Genomic DNA, 19767 nt, shown 5'->3' with positions numbered 1-19767 from the left:
CCAAAATTGAATATTGTAATGTACTGTATTATAATAAGTTAATTTGTAATACTTTGCACGTGATCTGTTTAGAACATGTGTCCTTGAACTCAAACTGTGAACGTCGTCGTATGTGTTGCATATTTGCATTTTTAATGTCTCATTTTCTGTCTTTTGTTGTAAAGTACTCAGCCACTAATTGTGCCATATCAAAAAGTTTGCTTACTTACTCACAGCATGCTTGTAGAGCAATTATGTAGTACAATTATGTGTTATTATCACAACCTGTTGGCTTAAAATTTGATAGAAAATTTGATTCATGGCTAATTTCCAAGCTTTCATGCATGCTAAGACAGCATATATACTGTACAGTACTTTACATTTATGATTTGCAGGCTCCTAAAAACTGAGTTATTGTCATCAAAGGGAAGATGTTGTGACAGAGTTTGTACCGGGGTCAAGCCATAGATGAGAGAAAACATTGTCTCTACCTCCCACATCACTGCAGCACAGTGTGTACTAGCTTGTGACCTGTTACCACACACATCCAGTGGCTGCAAATAACCAGGTCAGTGAATAATAACTTGGCTGGACTGTTGTTTTACTAAACAAGGAGTGTAATCTTATTGAAGAATCAGTGAAGACATGCTGAGATGATGAAGCTTGGTATTTCTGATAGAAAAATGTTGATTGTACTTTGTTGTGCAGATATTATGCGTGAAACATGAACCGAGGTCAATGAAACTCTTCATCAATGTCACAAGGACAAAATTCTACAGTACAAATACGAGTTGTATATTCAAAGACTCGGCTCATTTCAAAGGTTGGTGTTTAATTATAAATGGACTAACGTGTAACTAGCATTTTAATGTTGTTGCTGATGCAGGTGGGACTGAGAGTTGTTTTTCAATGTTTGTTAGTTTAAACTTTACTTTTTGGGGCGCTTAATGCTTTGAAACCAATTCACTTGGAGTAAAAGATTATCTTCACCATGTTCAGGAACTGTCCTAGATGAATTATGTTATCATGCTAAAACAATCTGAGGGTTATATTATAGGTTATAAATCTTGACCAGTTACATGTAAAAAGTACAAATTTCCCTCTAATATGTTGTGAATTTAAAGTATAAAGTTTCCAAAAGTACCCCAAAGCTGTCTTTTCTTTAATGACAGTACTTTGTTGTGTTTTGTTGCTGCTCACTGCTGTACGAGATACTCATGTACCTCTAAGTGCCTGCAGGGTGCTTTCAGTGTCGGCTACAAACCAGAACAGGATTCTCTGCTATCTGACACTCCTCTGTTTATTTTAGAAGGACAAATGGGGATCGAAGATGGATGGCCTCATGCTCTCCCCCCTATGAACAAGAAAATGCCTTGCTAGCAGTGGTGTCACATGTCAGCAGGATGTTGATATTATTCTGCCTCTGACTGGTCCATACAGGGAGCCATTCCGTACACAATATTAAATGCTGACATGGAAACCGGCAGCTGCAAAACCCCGTAGCCATCACAGTTTCTCTATGTATCCCTAAAGTGTGACAGGAAATTACTAACTTTGTGTGATGGAAGAGCACTTATATATAGAACAAAACCATATTTGGAAACTTTAAATGAAATATGAAGTCCAACCTTTCTTTGGTTTTACTTACATAAATAAATGTATGGAATATCTTACTATCTTATTTCTTATAATATTATATATTAAAAAAAACAAATAATGTCCCTTTAACTGTCTACAAAACTCAATCAGTGCATTGATAAATGTTTGAAATAATAAATTACAAGTCAAAGGGAACAGTGTTTTTTTCAATCACTCATATGTCATTTTGTTTACTATCCATGTCACTGATGCACTACACTGCAATACACTATCAGTATTTGAGCAAAATGATTAATTACAAAAACATTAAGTCCACAACAGGCACATTTTATTCAAATCATTTTTATTATAGAAGCAAAAGCAGGCAAACATCACCTTTACTTTAAAAGCAAGCCGTGATTCCATGAGTCATGAAGACTTTAAATCAAAATTAAGTCAATTTAAAATTATTATTTTTTTTTTTAATCAAGGACAGTGATTTTTACAAAGGTGGATGATTTATTTGTCTATCAAGATAAAACATTTATTTTAGGGTGACTCAGTAAGTTGTTTTTATGTCAGCAACAGTCCATAAAAACAAAGCTTGTGTATTCAGGGACTGAATCGCCCTTAAAGTGCAAATGAGTAAACATTTAATTTCTACGATCAAAGGTAGTAATTTACTCTGCATGTCCACAACACATTCATGCACACAGGCACACACACTCTAATTATGCTCTCATAGACACACACACACACACAAGCATCCTGTTCATTAATATCCTTGTAAACAGAAATAAAGATATTTTTCTGAAGAATAGCATGGCAAGATAACAGACCACATGAACAACTGTATGCAGGATAAAGTTTGTTTTCACATGAGACAATCTATAATCAAATCCCAATAAAATATCTCCAAAATCATTGAAATATGACAGTAATGTACATGTAAACATGCTCTCTGTGTCTGGGGTTGCACTGCAGTGAACAGTCATGACATTTTTTTATAAAAACAATACAAAAAGATGAGAACTACACATTTAAAAAGCAATAGTGAAAAAGAAATGCTGCAGTTTATTCATGCAATAACAAAGATGTATGTGTTCCCTGTAGCTCCACAGAAGAGAAGAAAAACTGTAACAATAATAATTTCATTGTGGATTCTGTAAAAAAAAAAAAAAAGGTAATCTTCCATGTTGCTTATGGTCTGATTCATAAATAGTATCATTCATGAACCACCAGTGGACAAAATTATCTAGGGCTAGTCCTATTTGATGAGAAAAAATAGATCCTCTGCTCACCATCTGTGACTGAAGCGGCCTAACGAGGCCTGTTAGAGGCAGTAATCAGTTCATCAGTAGCTCACGCCCAGGCGCTGTGTGCGTTGTCTGCATGTCTGCATATGGGTGCCAGGCTGAAGCATTTCTCCATACAGCTGCATCATCAGTGTATCAACATGTACTGAAGCATCAGTGCTGGCTATTAGAATTAATATTAATTCAGAACGCTTCATTTGTCTACCATAACCATTTATTTTAAAATAATAACTGAATGAATGCTGCATCCTGTCAGGGAAAAGTGGAAGCATATTTTACGTGAGCATAATCTCACTGCAGCTGAGCTCTGACTGTGAGGGTAAAATCACAACTCATAGCTAAAAAGTCAGTTGAAATTAAATCAATCCACCTCTTAAGTAGGATGTCTATTAACTTTGACTCACTCAAACTTTTCACAGAAATGGGGCAAATATCTGGTCCAGCTGTGTAAATGTGCTTGGGGAATGTGAATTAGAAATGACCCTCCCATACTGCCAACAGCTACCATCGATTTGCGCTTGTGCAAGGCACTTAACCACCAACTACTCCAGTGGCCAGTATGTGAAAGCACAAAACGTCAAGAAAATGAAGCACTGGAAAACAGCAAGTGTGTTGAGTGCTCCTGGATAAATTGAGCTTAAATCAGTTCATAAATAAAGTCTTACTGTATGTGCAACCATAGAACTGTCTGCAGCACATTGTTGAGTTTCTGTAGTCAGAGCATCCAGAGGAACACACAACACAGTAACATTTTAAAATTATTTTCAGAAATGTGTGGTTCACTGTATGCATCTTCTGCCACAATGACACTTGCTAACACAGTAGGCTAGACTAGAGGGGCGAAGTGAGCACTGATACAGAGGGGTATAAGGGGCTGCCAGCTCGGGGCGATCACCTCCCACAGAAGTGCAGTGGCACATTTTTTGACACATTTTCTTCCCCAAAGCCCCAGGCTTGAAGCTCTAGCCTGTCCTCCTCCTCCTCCTCTCTATCATCCTCTTCTCCATCTCCCTCCTCATACAGACTGGGCTCCTCCACGGAGGTCTCCATATTTGGGTTGTATCCCCCAAAAGCCTGTGCTTCAGTGTACTCATATATAGTGGGCAGGCTGCTGCGTAAACCAAAGCGGCGCCGCAGTGCCACAAGCAGTGGCTGCGGCACGGTGAAGATATCAACATTGTTGCCGAGATCGATCCAGGCCAGGCTGGAGAACTTCTTGGGATCTTTCACTGCGTCTGTCAGGTCTTTCAAGATGGCCACTGTCAGGCGGTTGCCATTGATGGCAAGTGTGGTCAATTTCGGCAGGCAGCTGAGGAAGGGCAGCAGCAGCTGCAGGCTCTCGTCCTGCAGCTCGGTGAAGCTCAGGTCCACAGCAGACACTCCCTCACTACTGCCCTGGAGGTAAAAGGCCACACGGTGAACGTCTCGGCCAGACAGCGGGATGCCCGACAGATTGACCACATCACCAGACAGTTTCTTCTTCAGGGTGGTCTTCAGACTGTTTGGAAAAGGAGAAAAAAAATTATAATGTAAAAATTATAATACATCCATGGTGCTCTTTGATGGAGCCCAACATGTTGCACTGCCATGTTTCTACAGTGGCCCTGAATGTACAAACCATACACTGGTTCTAGATAGGGCCGTTTGTGTTTTTCACCACTAAATCCTACACATAGGGCTGGGCGATATGGCCTAAAATCAATATCACGATATATTGAGCAGTTCACCTCGATAACGATAAATGGACGATAACTACTACTGGTGACTACCACCACCCCGTACGCTAAAAAAAAGTTTGGCCACTAGATGGGCCACTAGATGATAATTGCTCCACTCCAAGGTTAGATGTATTGCCCTGGCTGGTGACAACAGTCTTTTTGCAGAACTTACATTTTACATCTTTCTGAGCAGTATCTTTCCTTTTGAAACCAAAATGTTGCCACATGATTGAAGACGCGTTTTTCTTGGGAACAAGCTGCTGCTCATCCTCCTCCTCCACCAGGTGTACCTCCGCCGCCGGCGCTGCAGCTGCCGCTTCGACGTTTGAACTGTCCTCCATCTATCTATCTATCTATCTGTTTATTTTGCTATAAGTCATATGACAAGTCGAAGAAGAACCAACCGTGTACCAAAATGCCGAGTGCATAATGATATGGTTCAACTCTTTTACGCACCGGGCGCACGCTGGTTAAGCTTGGAGTTTGTTTATGGACAGCCAAACTTGATAGCTTGGTGTCGTACACCGTCGGAAACCTCCGACTATTGGCTAAAAGGTTATCAACTTCATTTCACCGAATACTTCCATTGGCTGGAACAGCTGTCAATCAAACCCACGTTGTCGTCGGTCACATGTCCTCATTGGCTTTGGAGACATGTACTGCCTAATCCTAAACACCGATTGGCTTGTGTGTGGTGTCGAAGCAGGAGAGGCTCACGGTCGTAAACATCTAGTCACGTGTACTCTGAGATGGACGCGCAGGTCAGGAAATGACGTAAACGGACCGTATGGCTTGTTATTTGTGTTATTACGTTACGTGTTGGACTAAATACATGGACATATTGAGGAAAGTATTCCGGTTTTATGGAAACGGATTTCATATTTCACAAGAATGGATACTTGGCGAGCTGTACAGAAAGTCCTGAGTCATAAGATGATCGTTGTGGATAAAGGGAAGACTTTGAAGGTATGTAGGCATTATAGCTTTTGTCACTTAGCTGAGTGGCTAGCCAAGCTAATCGCTAATACTATTACGGCTGTGAGCAACCATAAAAGTCGTGAGTGGTCTTGAATGAATCAGGACAATCTAAGCTTTCCAACGATGTACGGCATGAGTATATGTTTAAGGGTTGGTGTTTAAAATATTCAGAAGAACGTATGGCTACCTCCTAACATCCGTCCCGTCCCGTCGACGGAACAGCGTGCGTTAAGAGGTTAAAAATCGAATATACCGACATGGGCAAAATGACGTCGGTAATCGTCGTAAATTTCGGTATCGATAAATTTTCGGTTTATCGCCCAGCCCTACCTACACACTGCACCTTTATTGATACAGTGGTTTTTGAAGGTTCTGTAATGAGGTGTCACACTATCCCACAAGTACAGAGGAACTGCAGAGTATGCAATAAAGAAACAGCAGCCACCAATGGAGTGTAGAGAGTGTAATAATCAATAATGTAAAGAGAGAATTTGCATTCTAATGTGTCGGTGCGAGTACCTCAAGCAACAAATTCTCTCTCCTGGGCTGAATGTCATCCACCAACACGCACCAGCTGTTTTCAGATTCGGATCTCACTTTATTGCGGTAAAGCCATTTCTAAACCACCTCTCTAAATTTCCAAGTAGAAACCAAATACATAAATTCATGATTGGAAAACAGAGTAAGTAAGGCAACGTCTGGTCCAATTAGTAACAAGTATGTCATCTTGTTTGGTTGCGTTTATAGTTTCACCTCTGGGAAAAGGGTTGTGTCATTTTGAAAACTGGGATTCAGTAGAGACATGCATCTTTATCGTTGGATTTTTCAAATCAGGTCACTTCAAACTTAACTCTTCCCCCTCAGGTTTTGCCAGAACTAGATAAATATCTTCTGTGATATTGTGCAGAAAAGCAGGCAAGGTATGGATAGATGATACATGTACAAACACACAACGGAGGGACAAAAATGGGCAAGAAGCAAGAGTGAGGAAGGCAAATGATTGTCTATTTCAGTCTGGATGGCTTCAGACAACAGGTGTGACGTGAATCCACCTTAAAGAAAAGTACTACTATAACTATCACACCTGTCAGTTTGGATCATTGTATCCCTCACTGCCTCTGCCAGCGCTGGGCAATCTGAAACAAAATGTTCTCTCTATACTGGAGTGTGGTTAAATATGCATACTGTAGGCGAGCTAGAAAGCAGCCACATGCATGTCAGGATAGCACTGGAGTGTAAGACTGAGCCTGCCGCAGTGCATCCTTTTGTTTCTGCTGGCATTTGGAGGGAAGAAATCTGCCAAACAAATGACAATGAGGTGGAAGCGTGGGAGACTTTGTTTAAAAAAGCGAGAGGAAAACGTTGTGTTTAACTGGCCTAAGGTTTATCCTCTCCATGTCTTCGTCCTGTTTGCATTTTGCTTGTCTCTCTGCCTCCTCGGGCACTGTGAGGATTATCCCTGCATCTTTCTGCTCCCCAGTCTGCTCTGGGAGCCTTGAACCTGATAATGTAATAATTTCCCAATAATGTAATTTTAAAAAAACTCATAACTCATAAAAAAATGTAATAAAGCCTGATAATGTAATAACTTTCTGATAATGTAATAAAGTGCATTTCCCAATAATGGAATAATCTCTGTACCAATGATGAAATAAATTATAGCATTAACAGGAGTTTATTACAATATTGAGTTTACCTTATTTTTGCAGAACCTAATAATAAGTAATAATTTTCCAATATTATAATAACTTTAGTTAATGCTGTAGTAGCAGGCCACCTGTTATTTGGGGTAATAATTTATTACATAATCCATACATAGATTATTACATTTTTGGAAAATGCACTTTATTACATTATCAGGAAGTTATTACATTATCAGATTTTACTACATTTTTATGATTTTGAGTTTTTTTTTATTATATTATTGGGAAATTATTGCATTATCAGGTTCTACAAGCCTCATAAATTGGCAGGCTATGCACTTTACATCTGTCACCCTCTCTGCTCGGTTAAGGAAAAGAATAAGATCTGTAGCACACTGGGGTGATTCATAAGATTATTGATTCCAGAAGTAGGCCATAATTCATTTATCTCTCCTTCATATCCTCACTCTTGTTCACTACTTCTCAGTTTCTTGTTCTTTCTGTTTCTTGGTCCTTGTCTTTTTTGTTGTACAACCGCAAAGCTCGGATTTTGATTTGCTGAAGCGCATGTATTCCCTCTTTCATTTTCCTTTTTGAATGTCTCACTGGTTTTGTAAGTTGATTAAAATTCTTATCTGGCCACCTGAGACTCTGATCATTATTTACAGATTAAAATATTGAGATCATCCTTGCTGTAAAAATGCTGCCAGTTCAGTGTGTGCTCCCTTTAGCAAATTATTACACATTATAAGGCTGCAACAGAAGATTATTTTCACTACCAATTACGTGGACAAAAGCATATAATTGGGTTATCACAATACAACCTCCCACCCCCCACCCCCACCCCCACCCCACCCCCAACAAATAACGTATTCTTATTTTTGCTTTTGGCTTGAAAATTACTGGATAATTTTACATATGAAAATAATTAAAGTAGTCTGTAAAAATACAATTCTAAAATCATATTATGTAAAATTAAAATGATTTTACATCTTCAGGCTCCAAAAGTATTCAAATTAAACTTAATTCCCTCTTTAGCTGAATTGGCCACCAACTGTAAATATATGTGGCTTGTAGCTTGTAACGAGGAGCAGCTAGCAGACATAACTTTGTGTTAAAGAAGAATAAGCCAAAAAGACTGGGAATCACAGGTTTAGTCCTTCAGATGTCATACAATTGTGTAAAAATGTTCATGACCTCTTCAAATTGTTTGACTGGTCTTGTTTGGTTGATCCAAAACCAAAAACTTTTAGCTTTACAATGATGAGCAGTAAATTCTCATACTTAGAGGCTGAAACCAGTAAATGTTTGATCGTTGTTCCTTAAATCAATCATCAATTAATAAACTGATGTTGATTCATTTTCTTTCAATTCTACAAATCTAATGGTTTCAGCACTCAAACATGATTGACTATGACTGTAGCTTCTTAAAATGCCAGGTGAAGTCTTCTTGGCATTCTCACTCGCCCCTGTGACTTCAGGTGGTTTATGGTATCGCTGTGCACTTCACTGTAATGAAACTGATTATGAGCATCGACTTTTGTTCTCTTGAACTTATTTATAGCTGTGTTTTCCTACCTCTGCAGGAGCCCTCCTCTCTCACCTGTGAGCCTGTGTCTGTGTAGGAAGAACTTCTTGTGCATGCACTGCAGATCTCGTCTATGAAACCAAGTCAGGCAGAGTATGTATAGTAGCTCTAATGTGCCTTTAATGAGACACAATAAATATGACTTCAGACTTCCTTCCAAATCGTGGTTACAGTTCCACCCACAGGCTGTTGGTCTGGCTGTGGGCCCGAGGCCACAGTTAACATTTCTAAAGCCACAGTATATACTACAATCCATCATCATGGAATGATAACAACATAAACAACTAAATGTCTCATCTTTCTCCCTCTGATGTGACTGCTATGCTCATAGGTAGTGGTGCATTTCCTCTCGGACCAGCTCAGACACAAACAACTTCAAAGGAAAGTCCCTTCCGCATAAACATGATGTGAAACTGCAAAAGTGTCTCCTGCACAGGGACTCAATGAAAAGCAAACAACTAAAGAAATCCATCTATCGACATCCTCAGGAGCAACTGATACAACAGCGGAGGAATCTAATAAGAGCTGACTTTCATGTGTCAAGCTTAAATGTGGGTTCAGGCAGACTGTCTAATTGCTTTTCATAGCCTGTCTTTCCTCGGGGATGTTGTTAACTTTTATGCACTGAACAAAGGTCCTTGCTGCTCCATACTGTTACTCTCAACTGTTATGTAAACCCCAGAGGTAGGAAATAAAACATCTGGGGTGTGTGATGATGAAATAGATCGCAGGCAGAGGGACCGAGCTTACAGTACAAAACCCGAGAATGTGACTTTAAATGACGCATTTTAGAAAATGTGTATTGAACGATACGCTGCTGAAAAATCAATGATTCAATCTGTATTTAACTGCATCAGATAGTTCGCACTGGATAACAAACCTACAGAGACTGAGCTTTCTCGCTGCTGCCATTGTCGATACAAAGATTTACTCAGACAGGCTCAGTTGCCCAGCATCTACTGCTGCACACAAATCAATACAACATGGAAAGAGGATCAGAAATGCATTTTAAAAACAATTTGCAGCTTTAATTCTGATTATATGTTAACTTTCTCCCTAATATTTACCACATGCAATCAGGTATTGTTACATTTTATCCTTATGTGCTTCTACATGCGATAAAAGCTTCTCCATTAAAGGTCATGACACAGCCATTGATTTCTCTGTTCACCCATTTTCTATCGCTCTCCTTTATGTCTGGTGTCAGGTTAGTCTCCACTCAGTCGAATGTCTCAATTGCCCTGATGTTACAAAAGTTAAGTGCTCATCATTGGCATTAGTCTGCAGCTTCCCTCTGCTTTGAACTTGAAATATATGGAGGTTCTACAGGGGTAAAACTTTAAAAAGGGGCTGAAGGGTCGAGCCTACATGTCCATTCTCCTTGATTAAAAAACTGACATTTTTACAAGGAGATTCATGCAACCCTTCAATATTCTGCCAACGGGGTGAGAGTTAAAAGCAATGGCAGGAGAAACTTGTAATCTTTCCACCCACATAGAATACATGTTCTCCTTCATTTACTCTCATGAATCAGTAATATATCAAGAGACAGAGGGCAAGTGTTCATTGTTTTTCTCATTCATTGAAGCATTTAATAAACAAGGGTTTTATATGACTGACTGGTTTGCTAAAATAAATAAATGAACTATTTAACATATTTTCTTCCTAAGCACGAACTAAAGGAATAGCTGAGCTGAGAGGATTGATACCACTAAGGCTGCAGCAAACTTTGATTATTGATTCATCTGTTAATAATTTTCATGAATATTTTGTGGTCTATGTAGCATAAAAAAAAGAAAAGTAAAATCTCTTTCTCTGTTTCTTGAGTCTAAAGTACAGTCTCATCAGCAGTCCAAAACTCAAACATAATTATGTACAGTCATCATATAAACAGTAAACTTATATTTCAACATTGTACATAAATATAACTTAAGTATTGTTCTTGCTGGTCAGATTGCAAATCTTGTGTTGAAAACTGCAAAGACCTGGTGGGCAAACTAAACATAGATCTCATATATGTCTCTCTTAGAAAATATAAAATATTGGAAATAATATCCAGTGCTGTCTCAGCTGGCAGAATAAACTCTGTAACACAAATTCAAATGTATTTTCCGCTGAGCATGCACAGAGGCACTTGACTCATTTCAGGGGAATGAAATAAAAGCACTTGAGAAACACTGGATGTGGATGCAGGTTTCGAAAGACCCGTGGGATCGGTCAGATCAATGTCTGCTTCATCAACGCTTTGGTCTTGACTTGTTTATTCCTCCCATCGATCTGAGCTGTTTTGCTTCCAGGCATCTGTATAATACATGTGCGGCAGGCTGGCTCAGTAGTGGGAGAACCTGCGAGGGCCTAAAGTACAAACTCATCATTGAAAAGTGATATCAAATAAATAAATACTCCTTTATTTACCTGCTTCTGTTTTATCTGAATGTGCCTTCAGGCCTGTGATTGTGGGGGAAAGTGCTGAACATTTTCTGAGCCAGCTTGTTTTACTCAACTCAGTTTTAGAATCAAACATGTTTGTCTCATGCCTAAGGACAGTTTGAACGGGGTTAATGAGAATCCATAACAGTCACTGCCATTTCCTCGACTATGCAACTGTCAGACTGATACTACGGTTCTGACAAAAATGCACTGGGAAACATGAAAGTGGTGATTGCATATACTATTCAGTGTCCTCCACTTTCATGGGGATAATGGCACATTTTACGGGAAGGAAAAAATAGCCCCAAAGCTCATTTGGATTTGGATTAAATTCCAGTGAAACATTTAGCGGATGGGCTGATTAAGGCTTTCTCCATTGTATGTCATCAATGGTGCTGCTCCAGGCTGTGCAGTGTTTTGACATCTCAGATCAGTCACTTGGTTCTCAGAAACTTTATATTCAAAGTTTGAGAGAAAAGTAGCAATGTTGATGTAAACATGGAATGAGCTGACAGCAGTGATATGAAGCACACGTGCCCTTTAGAAGAAATAGTGAGTATATTCCCCAAAAGGCACAAATCATTCAGAACATGAGCCAAATCCCAAAATGCACCAACTTACAAACAGCTATGTCAAATCCTTGAAGATGTAACACCATTAGTCCCCATCTGTCTTTTGTACAGGTGTGAAGGTGGTGTTTTAATGAACACAGAGACAGACGGAAAAGTGTCTCAAGGGTCTGTCGAGTGTAGCAAAACTTACTTAGCTAGCTTCTCTATCACACAACTCTCATGGGCTCTTTGGACATGAATGCAGCAAATATGTCAACCAGCAAAAACAGGAGTAACATTTGTTCTCAATGCAAGAAAAAAAAAGAAAAAAGAAGGAAAATATGACAGACACTGAAAAAACAAATGTCCTTATTTATTTTTAAAATCTCTTAGAAGATTTTTTTCCTGCTACTTTACCACTACCATCAGTTTACCCCAAAAATAACAGAGGCAGGCCAACGTGGATATGACTACCGATGACAGCATATTCACGCTGTTGTGCCAATGATTATAAAACCTCTTGGTACAGACTGTACCATAATGCAACTGTACAGCGTATGAAATGTAAAATGTACTCCACGGGTGAGCTATAAATTCACAGATGATTTGATTTGATGTGACAAACTGGAGGCTTAGGAGAAAAGAATACTGCGACAGAACACACAGAAAACAGTTTGCATTACATAACTGTATATCACAGAGTGTGCCTGTGCCTGCTACACTATGTCAAGGCACAGTTATGAAACCAGCATTAAAATGCAGGGCTCCAAACACACACCAAGGGGCTTGATCGTGGGGAGCGATCTGTATCAGCCTTAAAGGGGCGAGACCAACAGACCATCGGAAGCACAATGATCCTTGTTTCTGTTATTCTCGAGCATCACCTGCAGCCTCATCACAGATTTACGTTTAAAATCTAATCAATAAGAGGTTAAGAGAGGGTCAATCCCTGAATGCAAAACAAGGGAGTCTTGAAATGCTGTTTTTTAAAGCAATGTTCCACACATTTAAAATTCCTGTTAAATTAAAAACACCTCCAACTCCGTGTTTACCAATCAACACATCATTCTATTTATTCCATTATAGCCCCATGCCCTGAAAAGTGTAGCAATAGTTTCTGAGCATTTCTTCGTCCTCCCCCTCATCCTCGTGGATCTCAGTCTGTACCACGGGAAGCCCTCAATTATTCATTGATGAGGAGGGTGGCTAGAGCTTTAAGTCTCAATTAAAAGTGGAGGTCAAATAGAAAAGCAGATTGAACAGACTAAGAGCAGCATGCAGTCAAGTGGAGTACTCCATCTCTTAATGGAAATAAGACCAGAGAAAGCTAACTTGTGTATTTAAAAACAGATTCATATTTTTCACATTTTCTTTTTACTGTGTTGACAGATTGTTTCCCCACATTAGGAGTCGACCTAATCAGAGGTCAGCATACTGAGTCAGAGGCTGTTTGGCCTTCCAGTGCACACCTTCGGGGGGGTGACTTGGCTCTGGAAATAGGTCACACACGTGTTGAGGGAAGATGACACATGGCTCAGTGTGCAGATGCCAAATGTACAGTAAAGCATTAAGGATTAATTCATTTTTACAGACACAGAGCACAGCAGGTGTAATACGAATATAGGTGACAGCTTATTATTTAGGGGGCTTCACCTCAAGATAAGAACCCACTGAACTGCAAGAAATATCCTGAACTGAGCCAGTAGTAAAAACTTTAAAGCCATTTGACCTTACTGGCCAAAGTACTGTATGTTACTGTTAACTGTACACCCCACCAGGTCAGTTAATCATGGCACAACTACACAGCCTGTGATTACAGTACTACTAATAATACTACTAATACTACCACTACCAGTACTACTACCAAATAATAACAATATTAATAATGATGACAATAATGATGATGATGATGATGATGATGATGATGATGATAATAATAATAATAATCAATGCAAACAATAACTTTTGTGATCCCTGACTTTTCTTCTGTTGTCACAATCAGGTAAAAATGTAATTTGTCTGATGTTACTGGTTCTCAACAGCAAAACACTATGCCTGCTAAACATCAGCATGTTAACATTGTGATTGTGAGTCATAATATTTCTCTTGACATTTTGAAAAGAAATGCTGGAAGCTTTTTAATGAGGCGACAGAGAAACTGAGGAAAAGTCTGTGATGATACAATTGTAAGACATTGAACATTCATTGACATTGATGCAACATAATTTGGAGGGAGGTTGGAGTGCTACAAATATTTCTAACATCGTCGTAGTTTTTTTACTAATATTTTGTGGTCATTCAAATCACAATTTGTCGAAACAGGATAGAGGTAAAAGAATAAAAGAATGAAACATAAAGAAAGTGTGGCTGATTGTTTAACAGCTTTGCATTTTTCTCTTTGCTTTAGAAAGTTTGATACATTTTCAAGGACAGCTTCTTCATTATTTTACATTATGCTATAGTACAAATAGAAAAGCTAGCAAGACTGCTGAAAAACTGGCAGCTTTGTCTGTCTGACCCTCACCTTGCAGGTCGCAGCAGTCAGGTAAGAGTCAGTCAGGCCTTACCCATGGAGGTAATGTGATGGATATATATAGAAAGCAAACGTTTATCTTTTTTGCAGTTCGCAGATGTCTCTATGGGTCTATTGGGAAAATAGAGGATTTTCCCCCCTTTTTTTCCAGTAAAGTACCACAAATGGCCACTGGGGGAATATGGCAGCCATGGACTGTAAAATAATGAACATAGCCATGGTCAAGTCACCCATTGGTTTGTGGACTCCCATATTTGGATGAGAGAGTGGAATTGACTCTAATGCTAGTATCAGGTGTTAGCTTAGTTAGCATTATTCTGTGGTTACCTGTGATATTGCTAATGCAATATTGTTATTGTATGACTAGCAAATAAATGCTTAAAACAAAATATACTTTCTGGAAAAATAGCTGACTCCTTAGAGGGTATTTTTATACAACCAAACGCTGAACAAGACTTTTTAGGTTCATGAAAGTTACAATTAACTTTCATTAAACTTAAATTCAATACACTAAAATAGCAACAGCTATGCCCATACTCCTATTCTAATCTGGTTACGTTACTTAAAGTATGTAACCAATGTTGTCATGGTAGCGAAACAGCTACCCCCTACAACATACCCTGCTTTATTGTCTATTTTACTTTACACTGGATCATAATTTACAAAATAAAAAATGTGATGTATTGAAAGTAAAGCGATTGAGACCATAAACTCATTAAGAATTTGTTTACTGAGGTAATATCAAGTCACTTTAGTTTTTTAGTTTCCATACAGTCGGACTTCTTTTCACAACCAGTGTAGCAGCCCCCTGCTGGCCATTAGAATGAATGCAGGTTTAAGTTACTTCTGCGTTGGCCTTATTATTTCAGAACCAAGGCTTTCCACTTTTTGGCAGCAAGACACTGGTAAATTAAGGATTCAGAGTCTTTGCAGCTTGGCTCCTAATGCAAGACAGGATATGACCATTCTTCTTTTCAGGGGCCCTTTAAGCTCTTTAATGCCTCTTAGGTCATATTATTTTGTGCTATATTTGAATGCTGTGAACACACGGTCACTTTGCCAGGTTTGAAGTGTTATTGGTTTCTTGTGTCAAGAACCTTAAGAATCTCATTTATTAAATGTTTAGTTTAATTTCTTCTTTTATGATTATTATTTTAACTGTGAATCATATATATCCAAGCACCTTTAACACTTTCTTCCGCTCCCATATTATCACATATGTTTGAAACTAAAACTGATTGATGAGGAAAGGATGACTCCCTTCCTTTAGTCTAAAAAAGGCTGCATGTGTTTTGAAATCATCAATTTTGAGAGGTTAAATGGCATTTTGTTGTGAATGGGAGGTTATAAAAACAAGTGACAAGATGGATTTTAAATTACATTTGTGTAGAGTAGACATGACCATGAATAAATTTGACGTAGAATAAGCTTCAATTCCTTGGCCTTCAACACATACAATAGTAAGGACTGCAAAAGAGTGTGAGAGGTGTAGTGCCTTGATAATATTGCTGTGGCCCTTGAAGGATCACGTAAGGGAGAAGGGCTCAAAATAACACATAGGAAGGGAGGTAGAAGGGATTTCTTTAAAGATTAGAGCAAATTAGCCTCAGCAGAGCAGGGAGAATCCCACTGAGCACTTCTCTGGTGATTAGCTGGTGAAAAGATGTTGAGGAAGCTGGTCTGGGACTGTAGTCGTAGAAATGCAGTAGAAAAAGTGGTCATAAGCATCAGAGCTATATCACATGTCGAAACAGCTCAGCCAGATATAGACCCTGAGGCCTACATGGCTTTTTAATGATTGCTAGGGTTTGATTCAGTGGTGAGAGGATGAATTGAGGTGTCTGTTGAAGATATTGGTTTTTTAGCCTATAAACAAAAACAGGAGATACTGATCTCATTGAAGTGGAATGAATGATCCAATAAGAGCTGAATCTGTAAGCAATGAGAAGACTCATAATGCAGGTCACAGATTGGAGCGTAAAATAGGAAAAGTCTTGTACATGTGGGGTTGAGGATACCTGAGTCCTGATATTTGGCCCAGACCTCACACTGCTCAGACTAAAATGCCTTTCCACCCACAGCTCATACTGCAAAGCCTGTGCAAAAGTCATTTCATCCCTTCTTTTTTATGTCCACATAAATCATAACAGCTATTGAAAAAAGGGCTATTGTAGTAGTAATTAACCAGCTTGTTGTTTTGGCATCCCGTCCACATAATTACCAGACAAAAAAAGTAACCTCCACACATATCTGTGAATCAGCGTTCATGACAACACTCTCTTCAGATAATAGTCAGAAGCCAAAGCTCTCACTGGTGTGTGCAGTCTAGATGGTGGTGAAGGGATTATTTTATCTCATATCCTGCCTAACTTTAGTGAATCACAACATGCTGGGTATGGAAATAATCTGCAGATACTCCGGTTCAAGATGAGACCATCATAACATGTTGGGTATGTGAGGTATCCTCAACCCCACAATGGGTCTATTTGAAGTAGCACAGGATGATTTGATGTAGGAAAAGGAGAAGGGAGGATTTCGGGAGTTGAGACAGGAGATTATAATGTTATTGAGTGCAGACGTGCAAGAGAAGGCTGCAGCTGTGGCACATCAGGACTCTCTTCTTGTCAAAACACATCTTAAGGCAAAAATATTTACGTCCATTTCACATTGGCTCATTCAAAGGCGAAATGAAAGCCTGCCATTATAGGAAGGGGCTAGACTGGATGAATTGTACAATTGTGGTTGTACAAAAAGTGGTGTTTAGTAGTTAAAAAATGTAACTATTTGCAAACTCAATCAGTAAGTGGGCGTGATTATTGGATTGTTGGTTTCGGAAAGATAAAAATTGCGACATCAGAAATGTGTTTCAGTTGCTGTTTGATTATGTTTGAAGCACACTGAGGAGGGGTCAATGTGGAGCTGTCACTGCTGAAGGATAGAAAAGATGTAGCACAGACTTGTCTTTTGTCATGTTGTGACTTTGTTTGAGTCAAAGTCTGAAGAGAAGTTGAACACAAAAGTGAACAGCAACTTCATGAATTAAGATAAGAACTTCATTTTTGTAATATTTCTGGTTTTGTAACAGCTTTAATTGTTATTGTTTACATCATAAAATATAAATATGTTTTAATCATAGCTAGGCAAATCTAGAGCTGTTATGTTAAAATGTTTGGTCGAGTGTTTTATCTTCTGTGTAAACATTCATAGTTGCAAAACTGTAAAACATTTCAATTGTTAAAGCTAACCAGATGCCGTTATTGTCTCTGCCAGGCATAAACCTGGAAGAGATCATGTATTTTATTGTGTGTGTGTGCAGCTAATCTTACATATTGGACCCATCTGTGTAATAATTTCTGTGCACATTCATAACAGTATGCTCCAGGACCACTTGGTTGTGGTGATTCACAATTTTGAAAAAACTTTTTTCTAAGCACCATTGGCTGCTGACTCTTCACTCCTCTTAAGTGATCAGTAGGGGCTGCAAGTGATCTAAAACTGATTCAGTTTGGAATCTCGTATCCGCTATAGGGACAACCAATCATGCTTTGTGGCCATGTTAGAACAATCTGTGTACATTGAGAGAAGGTTTGTTATTATGACTCATTGTTATGAGTTAAAATAAATATTGATAAGATTCTTTGTGAGCCTATCTTCTTTTCAGCAGTCCTCACCATTTTACAATGTAGCAAAAGGCATTTCAGAACAGTGAGAGCTTTGGCTTCTGATTATTTTCTGAAGATAGTTTTGTCATGAACGCTGATTCACAGATGTATGTGGAGGCTACTTTTTTGTCCGGTAAATATGTGGGCGGGATACCAAAACAACAAGCTGGTTAATTACTACTACAATAGTCCTTTATTCAATAACTATTATGATTAATGTGGACATAAAAAAGAAGGGATGAAATGACTTTTACACAGGCTTTGCAGTATGAGCTGTGGGTGGAAAGGCATTTTAGTCTGAGCAGTGTGAGGTCTGGGCCAAATATCAGGACTCAGGCAGACTATCAACGCTCACCCACAGCTGATGACACCTGCCCAAACAGCTGCCATGACCACAACTCATTTCATTCTTACCATCAGTTGGCATGGCCTGCAATACTAAATACAGGCACTCAAACTAAAATGTGAACAATGTTTTCTGTGCTCACTTAAATATAGCAAAGCTATTCTATGAAGCTTACCACTCAATACTAAAGTAGACAAACAGAATTAAGTCTTCAACTCGAACCACAGTAATTTCTTTAAATGTATTGAAGTTGTCTGTAATAGTTGCTGTAAGAGCCTTGCATCAATTATAGCATAGCAGAAAAGACAAGTAATGAAATAGCTTCTGCAATTGGAGTCCAGTCTCTTCAAAATGTGCTGGAAGGGCAATTTTAGCATAATAAAAAAATGAGCTTCATTAGTCTGACATTCAATACCAATTACAATAACATTAAAAGCTCCTCTGGGATATCAGCAATACTGTACTTCCCAGAAACCTGGCACATATGCAGCTGGAGAGAAAAAATAAGTTGCCTTGATAATATATTACATGTGACACAACCAGTTTGCAGTTACAGTATTATAAAAGCAAATCTGGAGTAATAAGCTTGAATTATGATTTATGTGTTATTTCAGAAAGATGTATTTCATGAAAACAATTCGATTTGAGGCACGGCTGGGAGGTAGGCAGCAGCACATTTCTATGTTTATCAAATAGACTTTTCAATATCACTTCATGTAGAAAAAAAGAATATGAGAATGAAATATAGGTTACATTATATGTAATGCGTTTTCATTCCTAAATATGAAGAGATCAAACACTTGATTGATTTGAGGCAAGAAACAAGAGGAAAAGAGGGAAATACACAAGCCCTAATCAGCAGCCTTGCAGTGATTTCACCGCCCCCCTTTTTCTCTCCGTTTGACAGAGTGTTTCCCCAGAGCCTCAGCTCAAACTGCAGAACCGCTCTGTGTGGCAACTGTTGAGCAAAATGGACTCTCACAAGAAGGGAGGAATAAATCCCACAGGAAAAGAAGAGAAGAAAAATCAATGCAAAGAAGGGGATTTTGTTTTACGAAATAGGAGATATTGAGGACTTGGAAAAAAAGAAAAAGGAGAGCAGAAAGGAGAGGGAGGAGGAGATAGGCAGTGAGTGTTTCCACTGACTTGTTTTTATGTACATTTTCAATTTTCACATAAAAAAACATGAGTGGAAAGACTTTAAATTGGAAAAAAGCAATAATATCGTGAACAAACTTGTATGCTTGACTGACAAAGAAAAGATGTTAAAAAAAGAACATGACAAAGTAAAAAGGAAATACATGTCATGATATGAAGAATGTCACTTAAAAATCGCCCAAGCCTTCACCCAACTAAAGAGACAAAAAATGGCGGAAGAAAAAGCAATCACAAATGGTATTTCCATCATGTTTTTTACTTCACTCAGTTTTCCATCGTTTGAGGTT

At 38.7% G+C, this 19767-nt stretch overlaps 1 protein-coding gene across 1 annotated transcript in view; it reads right to left on the bottom strand.

Moving 5' to 3' along the window:
• Positions 1 to 3764: 3764 nt before the first annotated feature.
• lrrc75bb (leucine rich repeat containing 75Bb) overlaps positions 3765 to 19767 on the bottom strand; it is a 29932-nt gene continuing 13929 nt past the window's right edge. The window contains exon 4 of the mRNA XM_053340234.1: positions 3765 to 4371. Coding sequence (XP_053196209.1) covers positions 3765 to 4371 — 607 coding nt within the window. The remainder of the gene's footprint in view (positions 4372 to 19767) is intronic.

Source organism: Scomber japonicus, chromosome 19 (assembly GCF_027409825.1).
Source record: "Scomber japonicus isolate fScoJap1 chromosome 19, fScoJap1.pri, whole genome shotgun sequence".
NCBI lineage: Eukaryota > Metazoa > Chordata > Actinopteri > Scombriformes > Scombridae > Scomber > Scomber japonicus.
Note: the sequence above shows the minus strand (reverse complement) of the source record. Positions and strands in the feature narration are given on the sequence as shown.